This window comes from Podarcis cretensis, assembly GCF_951804945.1.
Source record: "Podarcis cretensis genome assembly, chromosome: 17".
NCBI classification, from domain to species: Eukaryota; Metazoa; Chordata; class Lepidosauria; order Squamata; family Lacertidae; genus Podarcis; species Podarcis cretensis.
Window position 1 is genome coordinate 8,843,320 of NC_137187.1, and position 27,841 is coordinate 8,871,160.

General features: G+C 41.2%; 1 protein-coding gene across 1 annotated transcript in view; it reads left to right on the top strand.

The window, feature by feature from the left end:
- The window catches only part of TNKS (tankyrase), an 83,177-nt gene that overhangs the window by 17,059 nt on the left and 38,277 nt on the right, over positions 1-27,841 (top strand). The window contains exons 4-7 of the mRNA XM_079959183.1: positions 15,933-15,969; positions 16,638-16,713; positions 25,497-25,591; positions 26,983-27,049. Coding sequence (XP_079815309.1) covers positions 15,933-15,969; positions 16,638-16,713; positions 25,497-25,591; positions 26,983-27,049 — 275 coding nt within the window. The remainder of the gene's footprint in view (positions 1-15,932; positions 15,970-16,637; positions 16,714-25,496; positions 25,592-26,982; positions 27,050-27,841) is intronic.

A 27,841-nucleotide genomic window follows, 5' to 3' on the forward strand; every position in this document is an offset into this window, starting at 1 on the left:
GCTATTTTTTTCATTTCTATTGTAAGCAGTGGCTAGTAGGATATCCCTTTGAAAATGTACCACATCATTTTAAGTAATGGTACCCCACAGCAACACCATGCAATGGGTCTATGGCAAAGAGGAGGAATGTTAAATTATGGCTCCAAATCAACACCCCCTCCTGGGCTGAATTTTCTGAGTGGGTGGTTGGGTTGTAATTCTATATAATGAAATTAATAGTGGACTATAAATGGTGGGGGCAACATTTTATTGGATATCAAATCATTATTTTGGTAGACTTGGTCTGCCTTTACAGCCTGACAAGTTGGCTATCCCCCTTTGAAGAGAAAATGTTCTATGAACATGCTAGCGGCTGCTATTCAGACAGTGGAATGTGCTACAGTTACCTAGCAAATTGAATTAAAATGTTAGATGTTATCATCTGCAAAGAATTGTAGCAATAAATGGTCAATCATCCTGACTCCAACATCTTCAGCAGTAAAAGCAGTGATGTTAGGAGTGTCTTACAACCGTGAACCAGAGAACTGCTGCTGATTTGCATGTAATTGCAGAAAATTGTAGCAGCTTGCATTTTTTTTAATGAGGTGATTGCGAGGACATAGCTGATGGAGAGCTTGTACTCTTTCCTGTGATATATTTATAATTCACTGTGTGAGTCTAGACGTAACAAATTTTTTAGAGACAGTAATAAGATATGGATTTACATTTAGATATCAAAATGACAGTTTGCACACTAACAAATTTTCAGCATAAATATTTGCAAAGAAGTTAAAGTGGACATCTTAATGGAAATGCATAACGTAATCTGCTGAAAGACCAATGTTTCATATCAATGTTAATACTTAACCTTTTTTAGCTATATGACCAGTTGAGATGAATGGGAATGAGTTTAGAAATCATGGTAGTTGGCATGATTCAGAACTTATTAACACATATGTTTGAAGGGTGCTGATGAACATGTGAATGTGAATTTTGGACTTTGTAGTGCTGTTGCTTGATCTGTCAGCACTCCGTAAAAGCCTTTGCTATTTCTGTTCCTCCTCCCATGGCCCTTGTTCAACTGTCTGTTTTCAGCTGTCTTTTACTTCCTTGCAATTTCTGTATTGTTGTCTCTGGTTATAGCATATCTCTTTATATACAGGTATATTTCCCGCCACGACTTGGGGCAAGTTGTTTTTGCCTGCTTTCTTCTAACAACTCAAGGACCTCTGGCAATCTTGATCGTGATGACATCTATCACATATTCCCCCTCTTTTCTCTATAGAGTAATGAGCTGTGGATACAGGAACTGCTTGTTTATATACAATCACAATACAGTGGTGTCTCGCAAGATGAAATTAATCCGTTCCGTGAGGCTCTTTGTATAGCAGTTTTTTCATCTTGTGAAGCAAGCCCATTGACAGCTTAGCGGATTAGCGCTATTAGCGGTTTAGCGGCTTTTAGCGGATCAGCTGATAAGCGGCTTATCAGCGGATCAGCTGATAAGCGGCTTAGGGCTTAGGAAAAGGGGGGGAAAAGGGGAAAAACCCCGCAGGAACTCACAAGACATTTTCGTCTTGCGAAGCAAGTCCATAGGGAAATTCGTTTTGCGAAGCACCTCCAAAACGGAAAACCCTTTCGTCTAGCGGGTTTTCCGTCTTGTGAGGCGTTCGTCTTGCGGGGCACCACTGTAGTGACATCTTACAGTTGTGTTAAAAATCTCCTGGTAGCTCTAATCCACCCAACCCCAGTTGTTGGTTAACTTACTGTGGTTATAGCATATCTCTTTATATACAGGTATATTTCCCGCCACGACTTGGGGCAAGTTGTTTTTGCCTGCTTTCTTCTAACAACTCAAGGACCTCTGGCAATCTTGATCGTGCGAAAATCTATCACATATTCCCCCTCTTTTCTCTATAGAGTAATGAGCTGTGGATACAGGAACTGCTTGTTTATATACAGTTACAATAGTGACATCTTACAGTTGTGTTAAAAATCTCCTGGTAGCTCTAATCCACCCAACCCCAGTTGTTGGTTAACTTACTGTGATACCATGGAATGTTTACATACACAAATATTACCAAAAAAAGCCTTGGGATTTTTAAAAATGCAACTGTGTGCCCTTCCTCTGTTCTGTCTCCATTGTGCTGCACTAACCCAGATGTCTAGCATCACCTGTTGACTATAGGAGAAGCAGTTGGCATAGTGTTATAACAATTTACTGTCACAAATAGCACAGCACAAAAGGCTTTAAAAAGTCACTGTGTTGCATTAGATTTATGGCATCACTGTCTGTTTTTCTTGTTAGATTAAGACAGAACATAAAAACTTTTCATCTTGTAATAATATGCTGTTTCAGATTTTTTTATAGGAAATAGATCTCTGAGAGGCATTATTGAGTTTATATCTGGCCAAGTTTGATTTTTATGGTAGTTTGTTTGGTGCAGCCACAGTTTATCCACAACTTCATTGTAATGAGCTGCAGAAGGTGTGGATATAACTGATAGAGCAGTTTTGATATGATTCTTGTGCGTTGTACAAAATGCATGTGGATCTAGGCTTTGTACATTGTACAAAATGTATACGTGACAAGGCTCTCTGGGCCAGCTCAACTCCATGACAACCATAGGACTGTCCCACGTTGTCGCTGGCTGAACACATGGTTAGGACATACCCTTGATTTTAGTCTGGATTATTTTGTTGGTGGTGGTGTGTGATTTAACGCTGTTGGAATGGTCAGACCATCATCTGTAGCTTGGTATTGCAGCGCAGATCCCCACTGCATAGTTGAGGGACCCATGAGGATGGCCTGCCCTTGGATACTTACAGAATCTGACAGCTGCATGAAAGCTTTGGCAGATTTTCCAGAAGTCATATTTGACAATCATGTTGAGGTCTTGGTCTTGCTATAGAATGGCGAGTTGCGCTGGGCTGTTGACACGATTGCTCCCAAGTGCTCTATCCAGCACTGTGGATTTCCAGTGGGTCCCTGCTTGTCCAAGGATATTTTTAATATATTAAGCAGTTTATAAAGGCTAATTAATTAATTAACAACACTCCCAGGTTACTTACCTCTTTGCTCCCCTGCCCCCAAGACCCACAGACTTTGGCAGCAATGACAAAAACAAAAATAATTAAATACAGCCCTGCGGTGGATGGAGAGGTTTAAGACTCTGTTCAACCGGTGCTCTGATGGAGATGCAGTTTTCCCCTTCTCCTGCCGCAATACTAATAATCTGATGAGTGGAGAGAGGACTGCAGATGTCTTAACTGCATAGGGGTGGCACATGAAAAAGTGCCTATCACAATGATATTAAATGCTGATATAGGTAAAGGAGGTGGTCTCTGAGGTATGGGATAAATGACAAAATACCATCTACCTCAATGCTTAGATAATGTTTCCAAAGTCTAATAAGGGGTAAGTGCTCATCTACCTTACTGTGAATCTTCATGGAGGCTTTTAGACTATGCCCTGGTCATGTTTGTTTTTAAAGGCACATGGCTTAGCCACCTTACTGAAGCCAAGCAGGACTGCATCTAGGAAACAGATGTAATCAGCTTTGAGTTGTATGGTGGAGAAAGGCAAGATATATACACACTAAATAAAATACAGGTACCCCATAGCAGTGCTCTTACTTTAAGATTGTTTTCCTTCAGCACTCTCATTTTCAAAAGATAAAATGCCAAACAGGTTGTTTCCCTGCAGCAAAGCCATCACTGCTGCAGGTCTCTCCTTCATTATGTTGCTGCAATTCTGACACTACTGTAGTAGCATTGGCTATCCCCAGCATTGAGCTAAGGTTGGTTTCTGCTCTCTTTCACTGTGCAGCGAAGTGCTTGTCACGAGACAGGTGTTTACATTCCACAGTCAGTTGCTGTTGGGTTTTCCCACGGGAAGAGGAGACTGGATGTGACGTACACTGGTTTCCTGTTTTTCTCAGTTGTTCTCTCCGTGCTTTTGAGGGAGAGGATGCTTTCTCTGCTCCGGCAGAGGCAAGATGTTTTTCTGTAATCTACCAGCTTTGAAGTGTAAATAAAGTAATATAGAGTATGTGGCACGTACTCCTCATCATTCCGCTGTGCACGGGCTACTGCAATTTCAACATTCCTGGTTATCGGGCCCAGAAAGACGCAGTCATCTGAATGCCGGCAAAAGGATCGGAATGCAGAGGGACGAATCGGACGGTATCTGCTCTGTGCGTCAAGATGATTGATGAGGTATGTGCTCATGCTCCGGGCAGCCTGCCAGCTTCTAATTAATGGCTTTATGGCTGGACTCTGAACTTTTATGGCCATTTTGCCGGGCACAGGCAAAGGCTCAAAGGAACAAGCTCCTATGCTGGGGGAAACCGAAAGTAACTTTTAAAAGTGCTTTTGGAATAAAGCAGCTGCAGAAAACAGTGACGCAGCTTGATTTAAGGCAGCAGAGAGAAAGCACTTTTGAACTTGCCTTTGGAATGAGGCTTGAAGCAGCAAAGACGCAGCTTGTATAAAGCAGCTTGATTTAAAGCAGCAGAGATGACGCAGAAGGCTAATGCCAGAGTCATGATGGCTAGCTGCAGAAGGCTGGCTGATGCAAGTGGGGAATCTGATGCCAATCAGCCACATGCTCAGCTCAGAGTAGCCTGTGATATTGCCATGATTCAGAATGAAGCAGACTGCCAGGGTGATAGCTGCATGGGTAAGGGGGAGTCTTCACAGACGTCATCCCAGAGTGCAGTGGAACCACCAGATGGCGCCAAAGCTTTGAAGGCAGTGAAATGCTACTCGTGTGGACGTCTAGGCCATATGAAGAGGGAATGCAGATATCCCAGGGCCAAGACAGAGCAGCGCAGCGAAAGCTCATTGCGTGGAAAAGGCAAAGGCAAAGGTCCGGTGTCCAGGACAACGCAGCACAAGGCATTGGTCTCACACTTCACTCCAGAGGTTGCAAAGGTCCAGAAGACGTCTAGATCTTTCTTCGTTGTTGATTCAGCAGCGACCCACCACATGTGCAACGATAAGCGACTGTTCGTGTCTTTTACACCGCAGGAAGGTGCGATTCACCAGGCGGATGACCACACAATCCCCAGTAAAGGCTACGGAACTGTTGTTCTTCACAGTTTGGACTTATCGATAAAAGATGTGCTTTACGTACCGGATGCCAAACATAATCTGCTCAGCGTTGGACAGCTGAATGAGCGGAAAATTGATGTTTCCTTTAAGAACAAAAGGTGCATCATCACAAAGAAAAATGATTATGTATTGCATGCTGAATATGTTGATCGTTTGTATGTTTTGTATTATGATGATGTTGTGCAGGATGACACTTGTTGCATTGCAGGTTCTAACAAAAGTTTGCATGCAGAATGTATTCATGATTTTCATCGAAAACTTGGTCATTTGAATTTTGAGGCAGTATCTAAAATGCCTGCCTTGGTTGAAGGTATGACTATTAAACCCTGCAGGTACCACATGAAGTGCAAGGCATGCGCAGCAAACAAGGTGAAAATGGCTGCGAAAGGTAAGGTGTCTAGTAGGCAAGCTACAGAACCATACCAGGTTGTTCATGCTGATTTGGTTGGACCACTAGCGCCCTCTTTGGGTGGAAATAGGTACTTCATGGTTCTCATTGATGCATTTTCCAGGTATATTTATGTGTACAATCTCAAGCAGAAATCAGAGGCTTTTCCAAGGTTCAAGGAATTCTGTGCTTGGTTGGAAAATGTGCATGGTAAGAAGATAAAAATTCTTTTCACTGATCGTGGGGGGAAATTCACTTCTCAGCAGTTTGAAGCTTTTCTGTCTGAGAAAGGAATTCAACACGATTTGTCTAGTCCTCGCTCGCCATGGCAGAATGGACTTTGCGAGAGGGCAAATCAAACATTGCTTCAAGGGTTAAAAACCTTGCTGCATGATGCCAATCTTCCAGAGAGTTATTGGGCCGAATCTCTCTCGTGTTTTGTTTACAGTTATAATCGCAGGCTATCTTCAGCGATTGGTTGTACCCCCTATGAGAAGATGTTTGGCAAGAAGCCATACATCAAACACATGAAAATTTTTGGTTCTGACATGTGGGTTCACTCACCACAAAACTCCAAGTTAGAAGAAGAAGAAGAAGAAGAGTTTGGATTTGATATCCCACCTTTCACTCCCTTTAAGGAGTCTCAAAGCGGCTAACATTCTCCTTTCCCTTCCTCCCCCACAACAAACACTCTGTGAGGTGAGTGGGGCTGAGAGACTTCAAAGAAGTGTGACTAGCCCAAGGTCACCCAGCAGCTGCATGTGGAGGAGCGGAGACGCGAACCCGGTTCCCCAGATTACGAGACTACCGCTCTTAACCACTACACCACACTGGCTCTCAAGCGTGGTTTGCATGGTATCTTTCTAGGTTATCAGAAAGGTTCTTACAGAATAATGATGACTGACTCTAAGACAATTAAGCTCACAAGAAGTGTTGAGTACAATGCCAAGTGGGGGGAGAATGTGGGAATTTTCCAATGTTATCCTGATGACAGTGATGAGACTGAGGATAGTCAAAAGCAGCCACAGCAACCCACACCCACTGATGAAGGTTCTGATTCTGAGTCTGAAACTGAATCGGGCGATTCAGAGGATTTCAAGAGTGCGAAAGCCTCTATGCGACCCTCTGAAAGCTCTGATCAAGAATTGGAAGAACCATTGTTCACAATAGGTCATTTTTCTCCTAAAAAGGAAGAGGAGAGTGTTGAAGACTTAAGGCTAATTCGTAGGTCACAAAGAGCCACAAAAGGTAGACCTCCAAAGAGATTTGCTGATGAGTTTGCCAAGATAGCAGTAACAGCTGTTAAAAGCTCCAAGAAGGTATTTAAACCTTCAAGTTTCCAAGAAATCCAGGATTTGGATTCAAAGGAAGCTGAGCCATGGTTAAATGCCATGAAGGCTGAGCTTGATTCCTTAGAAAGGAACAAAACATGGGACCTTGTTCCAGTAGTTCCAGGAATGAAACTGCTTGGAAGCAAATGGGTCTTCAAAGCGAAGACTGATCAAAATGGCAAGGTAGTCAGACACAAAGCCAGATTGGTAGCCAAAGGTTTTGCACAAGTTCCAGGTGAAGACTATCACGAGACCTACTCACCCACAGTGAGGTATGAGAGCATTAGGCTTATGCTCAAGCTAGCTGCAGAGGAGAATCTACACATTAGTCACCATGATGTGAATACAGCTTTTCTGTACGGATCTCTAGATGAATCACTTTATATGCTTCCACCTGATGGCGTACAGGTAAAACAGGGATTTGTTTGTGCTCTGAAGAAGTCCCTTTATGGTCTCAAACAAAGTGCGCGATGTTGGCACACAAAACTCACTGAAGTATTGTTTTCTCTAGGTTTTAAGCAAGGGAAAGCTGATCCATGTGTATTTGTCAAAGAGGAGGGGCAAAAGAAACTGTATTGTTTGTTTTATGTTGATGATCTTTTATTCTTTTGGAAGGATGTCACAATGTACAATAACGCCCTAGCTCAACTGAAAGAGCACTTTGACATGAAAGATCTTGGTGAGGTAAACAACTACCTATCTCTTGAAATAGAGAGAGATCAAGATGGTAACATTCTAGTACACCAGTCACGGAAAATTGCTGATGTGTTAAGCAAACTAAACCTGATGGATGCTAACCCTGTAGACACACCGATGATAACAGGTTATAATAATAATAATAATAATAATAATAATTTATTATTTATACCCCGCCCATCTGGCTGAGTTTCCCCAGCCACTCTGGGCGGCTCCCAATCAGAGTTAAAAACAATACAGTTATCAGGTAGATGACACTGAAGAAGCATTTTCTGACACTACACTGTACAGAAGTGTGCTAGGCAAGCTAAACTTCATTGCCAGATGTTCAAGACCAGACATTGCTGTTAGCTGTAATTTGCTAAGCAGACAAGTCAACAATCCTACTGTTAAGGATTGGAAAGCTCTGAAACGCATAGCGCGGTATTTGAAAGGCACTATGCATTACAGACTGAGATTTAACAATCAGAAGTCTGGTGGTCTTGAGATATTTGCAGATGCAAGTTTTGGAAGTGACACTACAGACAGGAAAAGTACGTCTGGAGTTTGCTATATGTACAATCAGGGTCTATTTGATTGGTCATGCAAGAAGCAAACAACAGTTAGCTTAAGTACTTGTGAAGCTGAACTGAATGCACTGTCTTATTCACTTAAAGATTGTGAATGGTTGTTACAATTGTGCAAAGACATGAAAATTCCTGTCAAATGTCCAATCCAGGTTTACCAGGACAACAAAGCATGTTTGGCTTTGCTGAATTCTGAAGGTTGTAAGCAAAGCACGAAGCACTTGCAATTGAAGTTGCAACATGCTAGGGAACGTATTCAGAAGGGACTCGTAACGGTGTCCTATATGCCAGGTAATGAAATTCCTGCTGATGTATTGTCCAAGATTGTATCAAGGGATCAACACTGTACCTATGTGCAGAAGTTGGGTTTGTACTGATATTGTACGAACACGCTGCCCAGTGATGTTCACAGAAAGGGGGAGGATGTTGGTTTCTGCTCTCTTTCACTGTGCAGCGAAGTGCTTGTCACGAGACAGGTGTTTACATTCCACAGTCAGTTGCTGTTGGGTTTTCCCACGGGAAGAGGAGACTGGATGCGACGTACACTGGTTTCCTGTTTTTCTCAGTTGTTCTCTCCATGCTTTTGAGGGAGAGGATGCTTTCTCTGCTCCGGCAGAGGCAAGATGTTTTTCTGTAATCTACCAGCTTTGAAGTGTAAATAAAGTAATATAGAGTATGTGGCACGTACTCCTCATCATTCCGCTGTGCACGGGCTACTGCAATTTCAACAGAAATCCCTCCCCATCCAGGAGCATGGTCATGTGTCCTCCTTTGTTTGAAGGGCTGTCCAATCATCTTGTTTAAAGAAGGGAGGCAAGGGCCTTGACGTTGCCCATCAACAGTTAACATCTTGATTGCTTAGGCCACCTGGTCTCAGCCTTCCTTGTAAGGTTGAGATTCATTGGATTTAAAAAAAAATTCTAGTAATTGCTTCTAAATGTGCATTTATACATACATATTAGCACATGCACATTTTAGTGTGTGTGTGTGTGTGTGTGTGTGTGTGAATGGCCATTCTACTCCCCCTGATGGTTGTTGGTACAAGCCCTAAAGCCAGCAACCCTGTTCTTCATTTGCCCTTCTGTGGAGTGATATAGCTTACAATTTTTGGGTGCATCTTCCCTTAATTCCTCAGTTCTGTTGGCATGCTGCCAACTCATGAGCCTGGGAGACACTCCACTCCGGTACTTCCTATATGCCTCTATAGTTTTAAGAATGGCTTCAGTGATTCACTTTGCAAGAGAAGACAAGGAGGCTGCTGGAGGCCTGCCTGAGGGGGAAAGTAGCTGAAGAAGTTAAGTTGGTCATCTCAAGGGAGTGTATATTGCAAGTCATATGTGCAGGACATGACCCTGGGCAGTACAACAAGTGCCCCTTCAGGCCCATTATTCCGGTTTAAAATCCAATCATGCTAATCAAGGAGTCGCCGTGTCAGCTAAAGCAACAAAAGAAAACTCGAGTAGTAGTGGGTTAGGAGAACTGAAAATAATGCCAATATATTTCACATCTGGCAACCAATGTGTCTCTGGTTTCAGATAGTACATGGGTAGATGAGTTTTAAAAGCCTGGGGCACAATTTTTCAGGGCACCCTAGAGGCTACGGTGGCTCATCTACCAGAAAGTAATGTACTGTATTTTTTGCTCTATAAGACTCACTTTTTCCCTCCTAAAAAGTAAGGGGAAATGTGTGTGCATCTTATGGAGTGAATGCAGGCTGCGCAGCTATCCCAGAAGCCAGAACAGCAAGAGGGATTGCGGCTTTCACTGCGCAGCGATCCCTCTTGCTGTTCTGGCTTCTGAGATTCAGAATATTTTTTTCTTGTTTTCCTCCTCCAAAAACTAGGTGCGTCTTGTGGTCTGGTGCGTCTTATAGAACGAAAAATACGGTATTTAGTTTTAACTCTGGAAGTCTATACTCGATTCTGACCAAACTAAGCATCCTAGAGCAAAAGATACACCAGGAGACAGGTATTGGAAAACATGACTGTCCAGGAATTATGCATTTCTTGTATCAAATCAGTTTTGGAATTTGCTCTAAAGCCTTCGTTTACAAGGGACTATAAACTCCAGGTTTCCCAGTAAAAAATGTTATGGTTGCCTAGATCCACTCTACCTACCTAGATCCACTCTATCTACCTAGATCCACTCTACTGTAATCACTTACTGAATCACTCAAACTGCCAGGCCAGTACCTGTTGTCCTCCTTTGCTTTTCCTCCACTACATCTGGTTTCTGCTCCTTTGGGCATGTTTGCTGTATGTCAGGCTTCCTCAACCTTGGCCCTCCAGATGTTTTGAGACTACAATTCCCATCATCCCTGACCACTGGTCCTGCTAGCTAGGGATCATGGGAATTGTAGGCCAAAAACATCTGAAGGGCCGAGGTTGAGGTAGCCTGCTGTATATAGTCCTTTTAAGGACTCCATACAGTCTCCTGCCTCCTGATGGCTGAAGGAGAGTTCTCTTTTCCAGTTGCCAAGAAGCCTTTTTAAAGGGCTCCCTCTTGCTTACTGTTCTTGCTCTTGGCTTCAACATGCCCAGGTTCTCTTTCCCATTGCCCAATGGTGCTTTGATTGGTGATTCACACTCTCTATTCTGCCTTCTGGAGAACCTTTCCTTACAAATTATCTGCTCCTTCTGTCCCCCGTGTGTGTGTGTGTGTGTGTGTGTGTGTGTGAGAGAGAGAGAGGTTTTTGTATGTCACCCTCTGGTCCTCCCTTCCCAGCTGCTCATAACTGCCCTATTTTGTAAAATGAGTCCACAGAGAAATGAGTCCTCTACTGTTCTTCCTTAAGCAGCACTAACCTCCACCTCACCCTTCCTTCTCTTGCACCTGTGTGCTTGCTCTTTCTTGTATGCATGTTGTTAGGTTAGTTGTGGTTAGAATCAATTGGCTAATTCCCTCACACTAAAGAACTGTGTATTGTTACTGAGTGATCACCATTGCCATAAAAGAGATGCATTGTTGCTGAGCCATTCCTCACTGAAGTGTTAAATATGTATATTTTGATTCTCTCCATTTTAAGACCTGTGTGAGTGTAAGTTGCTGGGTAAATCTGCCAATGCACTTTGTTGCCATTGTCTACATATCCTAATTCATGACTCTTCTAGAACATGCATATGTAAAACAAGTGTCTCCTGAAAGCCTAAGTATACAAATAATTCTGCCATTCGTAGCTGTAACCATCTTTATGCTGCCCTTTCATATATTAATATATTAATTCATGGATCCGGTTTTCTTGGCTGGCCAGGAAGAGAGTGATCTGAGACTGGAGGATATCACCATCAGTCCCTTGTCATGACTATATCACTTGATGCTGAGATTTTGACTTTCAGCAGCTTACCTTCTCCGCAGAGGCAGGGGCCCTATTTGGATGGTCTGCTTTTGGAGGCTGATGGAGCAAATTGGTTTTCAGATGACTCGGAGCCAGCGGGGCAGGGGTGGGATTTTCTGATGGGTACAGTTGACGCTTTGTTGAAGCCCTGGCTGATCTGTGGAATATGCAGAAGGATTCTTGGTCTGTTAACGTTATCAGCCCTAAATATCCTCTCTTGCTTCATAAAGCTCTTCTAACTTCTTGGTATACACCAGAGCTTAGGGCAATGAAGCAAGGTGGGAGATGGCTTCTTCGAAGGCAAGTGGAGCAAAACTTCAGGTGAATACAATCAAACACCCATGAGTGCTCTTTATCGAGCCTAATCTTTGCTAGTGAAGAAGACATACATTGCTGCTTCTATTGCATCCTCACTGTGTTGTCTGGCGGAGCTTTTCCAGGTAGTATGGGGCCTTTTACATTGCCCAAAGGAGGCAATAGAATGGACAATGGCTTGGTGTGTCTTGTTTGCCAAGCATTTTGAGGATAAAGTCTTGTGCATCTGCCAGGATCTTGGCTCTGCTATTACAGTGCTTGGTTTGCTTTGGTCATCCACTTGTGCTCTTGCTGATAGCAACTAATGGATCACCAGCTGGGCCAGGGGGTGGTTAATGCCTCATTGCAAATAGGGGGTAGTCCATACATACCTACCTAAAGAAGGTGATTGTAAGACCACTCCTTAAGAAATCCTCAGTGGATTCAAAAACATTAATTATGTAATGTCCCCTTTGAGGGGAAGGTTCTTGAGTGTTTGGTCATGGGCCAGAGCCAAGCTCTTTTGGATGAAACCAATTTTCTAGAACCATATCAATGGGGGTTTAGGCCTGGTTTTCACACAGAAAGTGCTTTGGTCACCCTGTATAATGACCTTTGTCAGGAGAAAGTCAAGGGGGGGTGTATGCCTGTTAATTCTCTTTGATCTCTCAAGATGTGTTATGGTACAGTATGTTGTTATTCCGGAGTGAATGCCCTAGTTGGGGTGGGAAGCACCACTCACATCTACATGAAACCACTGAGTGAGGTCATCGGGAGTTTGGGAGTGGTTGTCGGCAATATGTTGATAATAGGCAGACCTGTTTCTCTTTTAGATGTGGCAATGGACTAGGTGAGAACCAATAAACTGAAGCTTAATCCAAATAAGTATTGGTGGGTTCTCTAGATTGGCTGGGTGGGCCATTGCCTGTTCAGGATGGGGGTTGCACTCCCTTGGAATGAATAGTTGCACAGCTCGTGGGTACTTTTGGAACCACTACTCTTGTCTGAGACTGACATGGCCTTAGTGGTCAAAGTGCTTTCCATCAGCTTTGGTTGCTGACCCAGCTAGACCCCTATGAGGATAAGGATAGCCTAACTTCTGTGTCCTGGCAATAGGTTAGATTACTGCAATGTGTCATATGTGGGGTTACGTTTGGAGACTGTTTGGAAACTGCAGCTGGTGTAGAATTCAGTAGACTGGTGGCTGACCAGAGCAAGATAGACTAATCAATCTTGGCACAAGTGCATTGTGTACTAGTAGGTTTGTGGACTCAATTCAGAATGCTGTTTGTTGATCTATAAAGCTTTATGTGGTTCAGGGCCTCAGTATACCAAGAGCTACCTCTTCCACATGAATCAGTCTGAACCCAACATTCATCATCTGAGGTTCATCTCTGTGTGCCCCCTCTGAGGGCCTTCTCGGTGGAATGCTTTTTACTTTTAATTTGTAGGAGAAAGGCTCTTATGCTCATTTTTTGAGTGGTGTGGGTTGATTTGGATCCACCCATTTGTGTACCGTGTAAAGTATTATGGATGAACATTTTAGGTGTTTATTTTATTCCTGTTCTTATACTTGGCTTTAATGTTTTGTTTTTATATTGCAAGTTGCTTTGTGTCACTTTTGTGAAAAAGCAACCAGCAAATAATCATGTAGTTCTTTGGAATCATTCTGCAGATTGAACAAAGAAGCTTGTGCACTTTCCAATTTATTCATGCTTCAGCAGGATATGGTAAAGTCTGAAACATGCTTGTAACCTCGTTTTGTGTTGTGGTACTAGCAAGGTTGTTGAATGTAAAGCAGGAATGCCAATGATCCTCAAAATGCGTAAGTGTATTACACCTAGAGATAATGGGTTATCTGCTTTGAATAAAAAATTATATCTCTCTAGCATTGTTAGCAGTTTGTATTTGCATGTGAATAGTAATGTTTAGTGTTTCCACTTAGGTGCTGCATACAAGGTTGTAACTGATGGCCAGGATCCAAAGTAACAGCTGGACTAGTTCCACGTGCCTAAGGGGAATTTATTGAACAGCAGAACCCTGTCTAGTTTATGATATGGTATTATCCATTATTCAGAAGAATAAAAAATCCTACTCGTTGCACAGAAGTCCTTGGACACACCCAAGAATCCCTCTAGCACTCAGGCAGCATGTTTTGAATTTCTTTTTTCTTTGTGAAAGACCAAGGAGCAAAAATACATTGTGGGGGGGAGTGAATAAAACTGTATCTCCCTCTAGTCCTTATGGTGATATTACAGTATGAGAAGGATTAGACATACATTGGATGCACAAGGTCTCTGGTACTTCCAGCTAAAGCAGGCATGTCCAAAGTCTGTTTTGGGGGCCTAATCCGGCCCACCGGTCAATTTAATCCGGCCCCTGTGGCAGTATATGTCCTGGGGTAAAATTGTAAAAAAAGCTCAATAAACTTTGGTCGGCCCTCACATATGTTCACCTCATCAAATCTGGCCCTCTTTGAAAAAAGTTTGGGCACCCCTGAGCTAAAGGATCAAGGGTCTGGTGACTTCTGTTTCAGTGTATCTGAAGAAGTGTGCATGCACACAAAAGCTCATACCAAGAACTAACTTAGTTGGTCTTTAAGGTGCTACTGGAAGGAATTTTTTTATTTTGTTTTGACTATGGCAGACCAACACGGCTACCTATCTGTAATTGGCTCGCAGGGTTGGCAAACATCTCTGCCTGAGGCCTTGAAAAACCATTGATAGTCAATGTAGACGATGATAGGTTAGCTAGGCCAATAGTCTGACACTGTAAGGCCACTTCATAGGTTGAATCCTATGAAGGCAAGTCTGTATTTATTCTTCAGATATAGGTTGTATTTGCATGTAACACTGAGCCCAAACTGCATGGTTTCTTTTAACTATAATATGTATGAGGTGTATTGCCAGTGAATACTCCTGTTTCCTCCTCCGTTGAGCTGGGAAACAAACCATAGAGTTACTTCTGAGCAAGAATTTGTGCTCTGTTTCTCTCAAACTGCAACAAAGGAGCCCATGTTTTGTTTTTGGTTTGTTTGAGAGAAACAAATCATGAATGCTGATTAAGACGTGATGTTAAGCCAGCCACTTCATGGCTTGTTTGCCCACCAACTAAGGAAGGAGTAAAATGGGATCTCTTGACAAATTACACAGTGTGGCTTAGTGTTGTGTATCTGTGGCCATTGAATAGAAATTATGAGTGTGCTCTCCAAGTATCCCCACATTGATTTAACACTCATTCAGTAGTTGTGTCCTTGAGTGTGGATTTGTGCAATTGTCCCTGTCAGGTGATTTTCATGGACGTGTTGCTAGCCATAATTGTAAACTGCAATGGTTTTTAATTGCAATATTGCTGTGAGTGACCTGCAGAGTGAAAGGGCAATGTTTAGATGGCCTGGATACCGTAGCTGCTATTGTGAGGATTATTTTAGTTGTAATTTCCTGACTTTATGGCTCTTAAATTGAGGTGTACTCAGCATTTCCCAGTTCAGGTTTTTGCAACTTTTAAAATTTGAAGACCTGAGGGTTCAAATAATACTCTTCAAATCAAAAATGCTTCAGATATTCCACGGAACCCTTGGCACTGGGAGTTTAGCTAGAGTTCAGGACGTGCATTTAGAATTTTGCCCTAAGATACGAAAACAGCCAAATAACCTTTCAATGGTAGGTTTTAAGTGCAGCTTTCTGAATGCTTTTGCCCTTCCCCATCTCTTTTGATGCATTGCTTTCCTTAAGGCCAGAAGCATGCTCTTATGAGGCAGAGGCTCAAGAAGTTCTGACGTAGAAAATAATTGTTTTGCAAGATACTGTCAAGCTAGAAACGGATTCAGGGGGTTGTGGCTTTACTTTTTTTCTTACCTTTTCACGCAATGCTAGTAAGCCGTGATACAGTGAATAGGAAAAGTGGGGGAGGAGACATTGTATTCAGCTGCCATGCTGTTATCGGAGGGATTGTTTCTAGATACAGGTTTAGCATTCATTGGTTGTCTGAAGAAAGCCATTTCATCCGAGGATTGGACAAGAAGCTGCGTCAGTTTGCTGCCCGTCTCCAAGGCACTGGTGATGCTGCCTCCACAAGCTGGCTAACGTCACAGCTCCATCACCCAGCGGGGTGTGGGCTCACTCTCCCCCCCCTCCCCCGTTCTGTTTAATTCTGTATTTGCTTCCTGCTGCATTTCTTAATCTGTCTTCTGCCAAATGCTAACAGCATGATATTTTGCAATCATTTAGGTGAATACAAGAAAGACGAACTCCTGGAAGCTGCTAGGTAAGTGCTGCTCAGAATACAAATGGTTTTTGAAGGCAGGATGTAGGAAGCCGGGATGAAAAATGGGCTCTTATGATCGCTGTCATTCTGTCATTACCCTATTATGAAATTATGCAGATAAACAAGGCTTGTTAGCATGGGTTACTTTGGATTTTAGCCACTTGCCAAAAGCAAAAGAATGTGTTTATTTGTAATCATGCAGTATGATGGGGGTGCTTGCATTTTGACATAATGTACTCCAAATTTCATTTATGTTTAGAGTGATCATTTTAGAAAGAAACAGTATATTAGGACATTTTCTCTTTATTTTATACCTGAAAGGCATATTTTGTGTTTTCTTATTAAAGCCCATCATAAGAAACCTTGAGCAAGAGCTCTGAAGCTATTTATAGTGTCTTGAGGAATGTAACAAAAATAGGTGTTTGGGAAACGTCTTTTCGGCAGATACATAAAACCAAGTAAAATATAAATTAAACATTAAATTGATGTTAATCTTTTACATGGTGTATTCTTAAAGGAAATGTTTCAAGTGTCTGTTTTTTGCAATTTGAAATGCATATTAGGTGGTTCTTTGAACATGCCAGTATATAGAACAGTATATAATGTGAAACTCCATTTCAAATATTTTATAAGGGGCTCTCCCTCTTTCTTACTTCTCTATCATGCAGGAGTGGTAATGAAGAAAAACTAATGGCTTTGTTGACACCTTTAAATGTGAACTGCCATGCAAGTGATGGGCGAAAAGTAAGTCTGTGCATATTTAACACATTTTGTCATTTTTACCCCTGACAGCTAACCTGCATGCCTTGTCAATTTGAAAATATTTTTAACCCATCACTTATGTTGGAAGTGTTGTAATTCGTGTCTGTTAACTATGAAATTAAATGATGCTATGCCTAATATTGATGGTTTGTGACAGATTGACAGAGGCAGTGGAGCGTGCACTTGAAATCATGCTATTTGTTTCAAATGTCAACTATTGGGCTATGCTTCAGATAGTTCGGCTATAAAAATAAACTGCATGTTTGGTCTGTTAATAGCTGTAAAATAACAGTCTGTCTAGTATTTTCTTTTTCGTGGTATTGTTCAGTTAAGAAAGGTAGGAGTCCAAGCCCCTACTACTATGCTTAGCATAGCTAATTCCATATCGGTATGATTTGTGCCTATTGAATTCTCTTAACTTTTGATATTTTTATGCTTTTGATGTCTGGCTGCAGCTTTATATAACGGGGATGCTGAATGAAATAGATTGGGTTAGAAGGGAAAGGGAAGAACCTACAATGACAGGCTACCAGCCAGACTTCATGACATGTTCTCTTAAATTACATAATGTGCATTTGACCATTTAATTTCGCTGCTTAGCTTTGAAATTTTGTAATTGGTATACTAGAATTTGCTCTTGGGACTGACCCAGGTCCACACAGATTAGGAATCTTATCCTTCGGTGGCTATTTTTAGGGTTTGCCAAAATCTTCACAGCCTAGTCTCAAACAGGGATAACCAGCTGCTTTGGCCTGCAAGGCTGGATCATTCCTGCCTAAGCTGAGCTGGAGAGGGTAGACTCATAAAAACTGGGGCAGGTTGTGGCCCTTGGTCTCCCAGTTGTCTATTTTGGAGCTAAATCTTTTAAAAATAAGTGTATTCATTTGCAATGCAAAAAGGGCCAGTTCAAACATTTTTTGACACAAACACTACAGAGCAAGGTTCATGTAAGTGCCATTTATTTCAATGTTTATAACTGCTTATATTTTATGGGACCATGCCCTTTCTTTTTAATAATGTTGTCTGTATAATCTGTAACTGAGCTAAAATTATACCCACTAGATTCTTGATTGGTTGTACTGATTTAAAACTTGATGGTATGCATTGCTTGTGTGTGTGTGTGTGTGTGTGTGTGTGTGTGTGATTATATATATTGTTTTGTTTTTACTTATATGTTAGAATGACCATCAGTTGGTTTTACTGTCACAATGAACTGTATACACTATCCCCACCCCCATTTGAACTGTCTGTGCAAGCAACTTATATTTAGGAATTATTCAGATGATTTGTAGTACTGTATTCTTAGTCTGATAGCATGGGGAAGTCTTTTAAGTGATGATATGCAGCTGTGTGTGTTTATTTAAAGAGTTTTCTTTTATAATCAGTATTCTTAATATAGAAGTCCTGTGCAGAACTTTTTTGTGTAGCTAAATCCCCACAGATAGTTAAATGAGGCCCAAAACAATATGCCATCAAGTATAGTATTAATTGTTCAGGAATATAATGTATCTGAGTGTTCTGAAAGGAAATACAAAGGAAAGAAGTTCAGTGTATTTAAAACAATTGAGATGCAGTAGCAGATAAATTGATCAAAACCAACAGATTTCTATTCAAAACAAAAATAAAATTATTATTAATAACAACAAAACATTTATATAATGAGTATATTTGGTACCTACTGTTGAGAGCTCCTCTGTTGAGAACTGTTCCTACCATGTGATGGATCTTGGGGTATCCCTACAGGTCAGCAAATGCTTAGTTCTTTTTAATCTATTGCTGTAACTGTGAAGGGACCATTCAGTTCTCTCCCCTATCAAAATGGCTCACGTCTTCTCTGTTGAAAGCATACTCTCCAAGATTCAAAACTCTGCAGGACTCTGACCTGTTCACAGATATCCACCTGTGCAGCGATTGCCCTTGCTTCTGTCAGGGAACAAGTCACATATCGCATAGGGAACAGTGCATACGTAATGCTTTTGAACCTTGAACCTTGATTGGGGCTGGGGAATGCTGCTGGCTTCTGCATTGACCAAAGGAATGCGATTTTGAGACTCTTGCTGTTCAATATGTTTCATTCTGTGCTACTGCTTAAGCCTTTTGCTCCTTTCCTTTATCTGGCATCCCCAAGGTTCAGTAGTGTACCAAATTGGATAAGTGTCTCGTTGCTCTGGTTTCACCATTAGTATTAAATGCACCCTAAAAGCCACCAAAATCAACAGCTGGCTTCAGGTAGAATTCAGCATGGCACTATTGCAAATGTTCCGTCTATGCAAGCATATCAGCTTGCCAGATGACACTCCATATGCTGTTCTGGGGGGGGGGTGTTTTCCCCCCCCTGCCATTGGGGGGCACATCGGGGGGGGGTGATACAGAGAGGAAAGCCTCATTGTGCAAGTTGAAGTCCTTGTGCAAGACTTCGTTGGGTGAATCCCACCCTTCATCTATGGGTTTCATGACTACAATATATTAGGCAGGAAATACCTAAGTTGAGTACCAGGTTACATTCTGCCATCTTTCCATGTCTAAGCATCCAATGAGGCCAAAAGGACAGGCGTTGACCAGTGGTGTGACCTTTTAGTTGGCCTAGTAAAGATTGCCCTCATGTGGATCTGGAATTTATCTGGGAAATTCCCTTTATTTTTTCTCTTTCTCTCTCTCTCTCTCTCTTTCTCTCTCTCTCTCTCTCTCTCTCTCTCACACACACACACACACACACACACACACACGTGTACTCCCTTTACCTCTCTCTATTATGTTCAGATAAATGAGTAAAATGGTTTGAGCTTCAAATACTTGACATCGTTGATATAGGAAGATAGGCTATGCATGCCTAAATAAGAGACCTAGGAGCAAGCCTTAATTTTGGGTCAGGAAATCCCAGCAGTCAGAGTAATGATTGCTGGCTGTGAAAGATTCATGTGCACAGCAGTCATTACTTAAAACACTAGTGTTTGCGCAACACAAGCTGGCTCTAGGCACCAACATTAATCGCTTAGCTGAAATATGAGGATGCACTTTTTTCTTTACAGTTATAAGAGGCTGTAATTCTTCAATAAAATCTTCAACACTGAATATTGTATAGAATTTTGAAAAAACATATTCTGTTGAATTCCATCATTCAAGCTCGCATTCTACTGAAGTTGTAGTACCTAATAGTCTCTGCTTATTAATAACAGCTAGAGGTTAGGGTTTTGCGTGGGGAAAAATAACTCCAAGATACTATAAATAATCCTATCAGTCATCCTGTATATTTTTAGAATCCATTTGTGCAGTTTTTTGTTTTATTTCTAATGAACCCATGACCCTATTATCTGTCAATGAATTGAATTGTAAATGAAGAATTGGCTAGTATCTGTGTTTGAATTCAGAATGCCAAGTGATGATACATATTGGCAGGAAATCAATGGCAAATATGCTCATCAAAGATTAAAAAATTAAACAGTAACACCAGGAAAAATAAATTCAGTTAGCTAATTCAGTTAAACAAATTATGTACTGTATATTGTGTTGACACAATACAGAAGAAAATGATACAAACTCAATTTTACATTACCAAACAACTTTTACAATATTGCATTAAAATAAATTGCCTCTGCGTTACTCTCCAAAAAGATCTTGCAAAGCCTTAGCTCTGCATAAATGCTTCTGCATGACATAAGGGAAGTGTTTTCATAGTGGGCAGCAATGGAACTGCAGTTATCCCTTTGGAAGCAGTCATATACAGCAAGGCTAGGAAACAAAAAGTTACTGAACTTCTCCCACCAGTCAAAGCCTGCAAGGCCAATGGACTGGGATAATGTTGTTGTAGTCTGACAGCATCTGGAGGGCTGCAGGTTCCATATCATTGCAGTGATGTCCAGAGTCCTTTTACCTCAGCAGCCCTAGTGGTTACTGATACAGTGGTACCTCAGGTTAAGTACTTAATTCGTTCCGGAGGTCTGTTCTCAACCTGAAACTGTTCTTAACCTGAAGCACCACTTTAGCTAATGGGGCCTCCTGCTGCTGCTGTGCCGCCGGAGCACGATTTCTGTTCTCATCCTGAAGCAAAGTTCTTAACCCGAGGTAATATTTCTGGGTTAACGGAGTCTGTAACCTGAAGCGTGTGTAACCCGAGGTACCACTGTACACTATTTAAAATGGTAGTTATTCCAGCTTTACTGCTGGTGCTCAAACCATCATAAAACACATTATAACAATATCTGCTAATTTATTTACTTCAAATTGAGATTCTGAGGGTTGTCATCAGTGTTTGTTTACACTGGATGAGAATTTAGACCAGAAAAGGTTTCAATGTGCGATCTGTTTGTGTAGATTGGCCCTTAGTGAGTTGCAGTTCTCCAGACTTCTAATTCTTTTAAAACTTCTGCCCCCTCACCCCATTAAACCTTTATAGTGCAAGTTTGGATCTCTGAGCTTGCTTAACTGTTTGCTTTCTGTCATGTTAAAGTATGTTTCTGGAACTTTCTGCAGTGTTGTTTCATGGTACTGGAAACTGGAGAAGCAGCTTGATAGAGAAATTAACTTCCTTTTCATGCTGTGCATACTTAACAACAAAGCCCCTAAACATAAATGGAGGCCCATAGGGAGATGCAAGACCAATGCAGAGCCAAAAAATAACTCCTCATGCTTTCTGCAGATACAAATGAGCCAACTGAGTGCATCTTATTTCAGAAGGCAGAGCCTTTATAGTATTTCACTACTTTCCTTAACTATCACCTAGAGAGAGGGAGCCATTTCATCTTCTTGCCGTTGCCTTGTATGCAATGTGGGAAAATGACTAGCACGGGAAGTCTTAAAAGCCCTTTCAATTCTGCATGTGAGAGGAAATAGGGCAAGTGTTTCCTTTCTCTCTTTGCTGTTATAAATCCATATAATTACAATGATGTATCATACCCAGGCAATCTTTTGTATGAACTTGAAAAGAAAACTAGGCACATCTGTATTTGGAGTGGTTTTGGACACTTCATGTGGGGGGAAAAAGGAAGTTCTTACCTTCTGTTCTTGCTTTATTCATATAATCTACCCTACTTGGGTATCATATATTATTCTTCGTCGAAACCCTGTACCCCTTTTATCCTTCAGCAGCCCTGTAATGGTACATGTAGTTTGAGAGACATCAACTGGCCCAAGGTCACCCAGTGAGCTTCAGGACTGATACAGCGACTGCACCATACTAGTTAGTTCAAGTTCAAATTCAGATATATTAGAAGTCACTTGTTTTTCCTATTCACCATTTTATATACTGTACAAAGCCATTCTTTGTTTACAGCCTGTAAGTCTTAATTCTTGAGGGAAACAAACTCAAGTCCCCATTTTGGATTAGTTTCCCATTGTGTTTACATTTAAGTACCACAAACAGGATTCTGGAAGACAATGTTTGCTTTTGTTTGGCTTTTAAAGGATGATGCAATTGGAAAAGTTAATGGGTTTTCACAAGAAGATTTTCTGTTTTCCAAGCATTGTGTGTTTCTTACCCTTAAATACAAAGTAATTTGAGAAAGTTCACTCTTACTGGTTACCTACTGAAATGCAAACTGGAAGATTTTCGTCAAAACCCAGCAATCACATTCTGTATAACCACCCCAAATAACTTGCGCTAAGACTGCTTCCATTAGTCTCCAGATGACACCAATACACTATTTTACAGTCAGGAAGGAATCTTCATTTGTTTACACAAAGATCTTAAAGGGGATCATTCACAATGCTGGAATACCTGTGGAAGTGATAGGCTCATTGTGGTATGAGCGGAGGTGACATAATAGTTAGACTGAGCGTTCAACTAATAGAAGGAAGATGCCACTGAGCCATTCAGCTTACTGAGTGATCTTAGCCAGTCACCATCACACTGACTCTATATATATATATATATATATATATATATATATATATATATGCACTGTTTACCATCCTCCTTCAGTTCCATGAAAGAAAGATGGCATATAAATGTAAGACATACTAATACAAAAACAAAAAACAGCCTTTCAGTTTGAGCAAGGAAAAAGGTTTCTTTTGTCATTCTTGTGATGTTTAAGCCCTTCATTGTTTTTCTCATCTGTAAAGTAAAAAAACCTGCTAATGTACACATTCTTACAAAAGAGTGCCAATTTCTTACACTTTTCTTCAAAAGAGGAACCGTGATGCCAGTAAAACTCTAATCATTAAAGTTTCTTAAGTAACCAAAAAAATAGTTAAATGTCTTCAAAGTCACCCTTTTTTCTTTTGGGGGGATATGTTAACAGGATTGTAAAGTGGGATGGTCCATTTTCCTTTTGAAAATGCAGGGTGGGAAAGCTGTTTTGCAAGGCTAATTATGAAGATTTTTCACCACTAGGTGAAATTATTTTACTAAATTATTTACTACTAAATTATTTTAGACATAAGAATTTGAAAAATCAAGTAATGCAGTGTTTCACTTTGGAATGTTTTAGGTGTTCAATATTTGGAAGGAAGAGTTATAGGATTCCATAGATGGAAAGAAAGCAGTTTGTTTTCAGCTTCAACAATTCAGACTATAGTCCTGTTTCTTTACCGTTTACCTATGGCCAGTCACCTCATGTTTACCCTCAAATGAAATAATGCTTAAGGCATTATATTTATCATTTTAAAAGGACTGTGTTTAGGACAAAAACACTGTCCTTTTGCATTACATTGGTACTAGTTTCTTTGTACTGCAGGGGTCACCAACCTTTTTGAGCCCCTGGGTAGGCACACTGAGGTTGATGAGCAATGTGTGTTCTTGAATGTAGGTGTAATATATTTGGTTATTTCTCTTATGGAGCTCCTGCCGGAATGTTGTTGGTCTTTTTGCATCTGATTCTGATATAGATTAGATGTGCTAGGATACCCAGTTTGCATCTATTGGAAACTGACTGGTGGTGTTGTGGTATAAACTCTTTACAATCAAAATACTTTCTCCCTTCTGCAGTTCTCTTTCCATAGGCAGAGCACTGTTTTCAACACCAAAGCTAAAAAGGCTACGATCGCCATATTTCCCTCCACAGAAGATGTCCACTCCAGGTTTTCTGGTGACCTGCTATTCCCTAAGAGCACCTCAGTTTTCCTGCATGAAACCGGCAGGGAATCTTCATCCTCCCTGGTGTTTATCTTTAAACAATTTGCTTAAAACTGTTTCCCCCTTTCTGGAGTGAGAAGTGAGGTAGAGTCCTGCTCTGAGTGTACCTCTGCTGTAAATGCTGCCAAAGAGACTGGAGAAAAATTATGCTGAGATGAAGTCACAGGGAAGAGTGGCGGATGAAGGCAAATACAGAAATGGGAAATAAAAAAAATTGAGGGAAGTAAAAGAAGAGGTTTTAAAATGCTGCTCCCAGAAGCAGGAGCTGGCGTGGAAATGTAACACAGCTGCCGGCAGGGAGAATGCTGACAATTTAAAGAAAAATAAATACCGTATTTTGTGCTCTATAAGACTCACTTTTTCCCTCCTAAAAAGTAAGGGGAAATGTGTGTGCGTCTTATGGAGTGAATGCAGGCTGCGCAATGATCCCTCTTGTTGTTCTGGCTTCTGAGATTCAGAATATTTTTTTTTCTTGTTTTCCTCCTCCAAAAATTAGGTGCGTCTTGTGGTCTGGTGCGTCTTATAGAGCGAAAAATACGGTAAATGCCAAAGGCTAGCACTGGACACACTACAGAGCTTGCCCCAAGCATGCATGTGTTAGGGGGCACAGAAGGAGCTTACACATGGCAGCTGCTCATTTTTAATTTCTTCAGTGCAGACATGCTAATCACATGATGCACCTTCAGTGTGTGAAGAAGACTCCTGGGACTTAAGCTGGCCAGAAACTACACCCTAATTCTGTTCACCAGATATAAACTCTGGCTTGCCATGGCAACTGCAATTGTACTTCCTGGTTGCTGAGCAGGTTTTAAGTGTATCCAGTTGTGAGAGGACCATGGTGGGACAGCAGGGTCACTTAAACAGTCTGGGCTAATTGCCCTCAAGCTGGAATGCAAGAAGCATTTTTCATTAATTTTGGGGAAGCTAGACTGATTTAACCTAGAGAATGCTAATTAAGTTGAGACTTGGATTTGGTATTTGCAGTCAGTGAGAGAAGTTGAAAGTAGGGCAACCACTTTTAATCAATTGATCTGTTCAACAGATTAAATACCTTTGACATCAGTTTAAAAAAACTTGATCTCTTGGGTAGTGGTAGCTAGATATGTCATTGGAAATATTCAGTCTGTTGATAAAATGCATATAATGTTATCTATAATGATTTTATAACAGAATCTGTGATGTAGCCTTTTAAACTAAACTTATAAACTTATTGAACATTAGTAAATGTTTTTTTCTGTCTGTATAAGATGAAAGTAGCCAGTTTCTCTTTTGTTGTGAAAGAAAGCAAATGAACACACTCAAAATGGAGACGGTATTTTAATGGTTAAATAGTGGGTAGAGGATGCACTTTTGATAGATTAATAGGGAGCTACAGAGAAGGCAGTAACCAGAAGAATTTTTTTAATCGACTGGGAAGAGAAAACAGAGGAGAGGAGTATATTATTGATGATACGTTTATCTCTCTATGCCCACCTCAAGTAGCTTATGCATGCAAGCTGTTCTGGTGTTTTGAGGCTGCTGCTCATGTGAGGTGGTTCCCATAGGAAATCTGTGCAGAACATAGAAGGTGCTTTGTAATTGCTCCCCAGCCAGAGTTGCCATTTCTGCCTGCGGTATCTGTCTGTGTAGAAACTTGCCTTACCCAAAGAAAGAGTCTTAATTTCATTCTTTTTGTTTCTGCCTTTTCTTACAGTCTACTCCGTTACATTTGGCTGCAGGATACAACAGAGTCCGGATTGTCCAGCTTTTGCTTCAGCATGGTGCTGATGTCCATGCGAAGGATAAGGGGTATGTAAGACAGTATAATGAACTCACTGGCTTTTTTAGCGCTCATAAAGCAGGTGGATACTAGTGAAAGGGCCTCTTAAATAGTGGTACCTAACAAAGGCTTGGAGGGACGCGGGTGGCGCTGTGGGTTAAACCACTGAGCCTAGGACTTGCCGATCAGAAGGTTGGCGGTTCGAATCCCCGTGACGGGGTGAGCTCCCGTTGCTTGGTCCCTGCTCCTGCCAACCTAGCAGAAAGCACCTGCAAGTAGATAAATAGGTACCACTCCGGCGGGAAGGTAAACGGCATTTCCGTGTGCTGCTCTGGTTCGCCAGAAGCGGCTTAGTCATGCTGGCCACAAGACCCGGAAGCTGTACGCCGGCTCCCTCGGCCAATAAAGCGAGATGAGCCCCGCAACCCCAGAGTCGGCCGCGACTGGACCTAATGGTCAGGGGTCCCTTTACCTTTTTAACAAAGGCTTATCCTTTGGGCAACAGTAAAACCTTGATTATTCTCCCAAGCATTTCAAATCTTGTAGATGTTACAATGATGTACATTTGGAGTAAAGCTTTGAGATCACAGAACTGAATAAGTATCACACGCTGCAGCTCCCCCCCCCCCCCCATGGCTTAGAGCAGTGGTTTTCAAACTGCATTCTGGGGGAGGTATAGTGGTTCCTTGACAGATATGTCTGTGTGGAAAGTGAAGGGAGATAAACAACAGTTCTGTAGAGTAATTCAAAAATATCTTAAGACTTTTTTATATTTCCTACTGCATTTTTTTCTAGTGTGGTCGGGGTGTTTCCATGCCATATTTTTATTTGTCACACCTTTACAAATTAGTCTGTTAGATTATTGTAGCAATTTTCTGTTCTTCTAAAGCTTTCCTTTGTGCTCTGACCTCATTTTTGCATTCAGGAATTGTATTTTTTAAAGCTCCTCTTCCCTTGCTTGTGAAGTAGTTGGAACCTTTGTACGAAGGGAAGGAAGAGGCGCATTTCAAATGCTGGAATAAGATATAGCAAAGTGCTTTAAAAAGTGGCTTCACCTAGGGCTCAGAAAGGATTTTAAAAGTTGGTCGTGTGGAACAGCTGCTGTGCTGCCTCTCTGGATGAGTTCAAGCAATCTTCTCATCTGTGCATCAGAATTCCCATTTGTGCAGGCCTGAATCATGTGACTGATACCCTGCATGAAACTGGGCAGTGCAGTGTTGCTTTTGTTACATGCCCAGATTTTCATAAAATCCTGCACCTGGCTAGAATCGATGACCAAGCATCTGTTTGAATAATAATGTTATTGAGGTTAAATTACATTTTACATCTTTAAATGTCTCTTGCTGCAGCCAGTTTGGTTCTAAGTTACCTAATTATTAGCTTTTTAGGTAATGTAATTTTAATGCTTTATTTATTGCAGTGGACTTGTGCCCCTCCACAATGCATGTTCCTATGGACATTATGAAGTTACAGAACTGCTGTTGAAGGTAACATTAAAGAGAAGTAATTCTTTAATGTTATGTAATTAATTGAAGGAAATAATTAACATGTAGTGTGCTGTCGTGTTTACTATTTGTGTGTTGTCCTTTATTGTATGGCTATTTGTATTTTTAAGTTAAATTGTGTAAGCAGCCTTGCAGATCCTGTGAACTAAACATAGCAATAGCAATATAAATGTCCTTAGCTGCTGTGTACAGCATATGTATGGAAATACGGTATGGCTTGTGGGGGTCTTTCTGTGTGGTCAAACAAACGAAAGAACAATGTTTGAGGGACACACATTTCTCATCAATGAGGCTATTTTTCAAACAATAGCATATGATTAACTGAATTTGTGTGTGCTTGTGACATATTTGTGATTGAAATGTTACACCTCTGAAGAATACGCTGTAAAAATTAGGTGTTACGCCATCCATAACACGTAAATTTTAGCGGTAGTCCATAATATTTTCTATTATGCCATCTTATTAAAAACTAAGGGAAAATAACAGACCTGGTCCACATTCCACACATAGGAGAGTATTTCCACCATATTACAGAAACTGGGTTACGTCTAGCTAAATTATTACGTGATTGCAGTGACTCCTGCTCACACAATGGAACTTCTCCTTCTATGCAGCGCCCTCACAGCCCCATATATATCTGCTCCAGAAGGTTTGGGAGAGACACCCCAAGCAGATTTGGAGAGTTGGAGGAGGAAGTTCTGTTGTGGAAGTGGAAATAAGGCAATAATCTTAAATTAGATACAACCTGTTACTTGCCCCAAGCCAACCACTGTT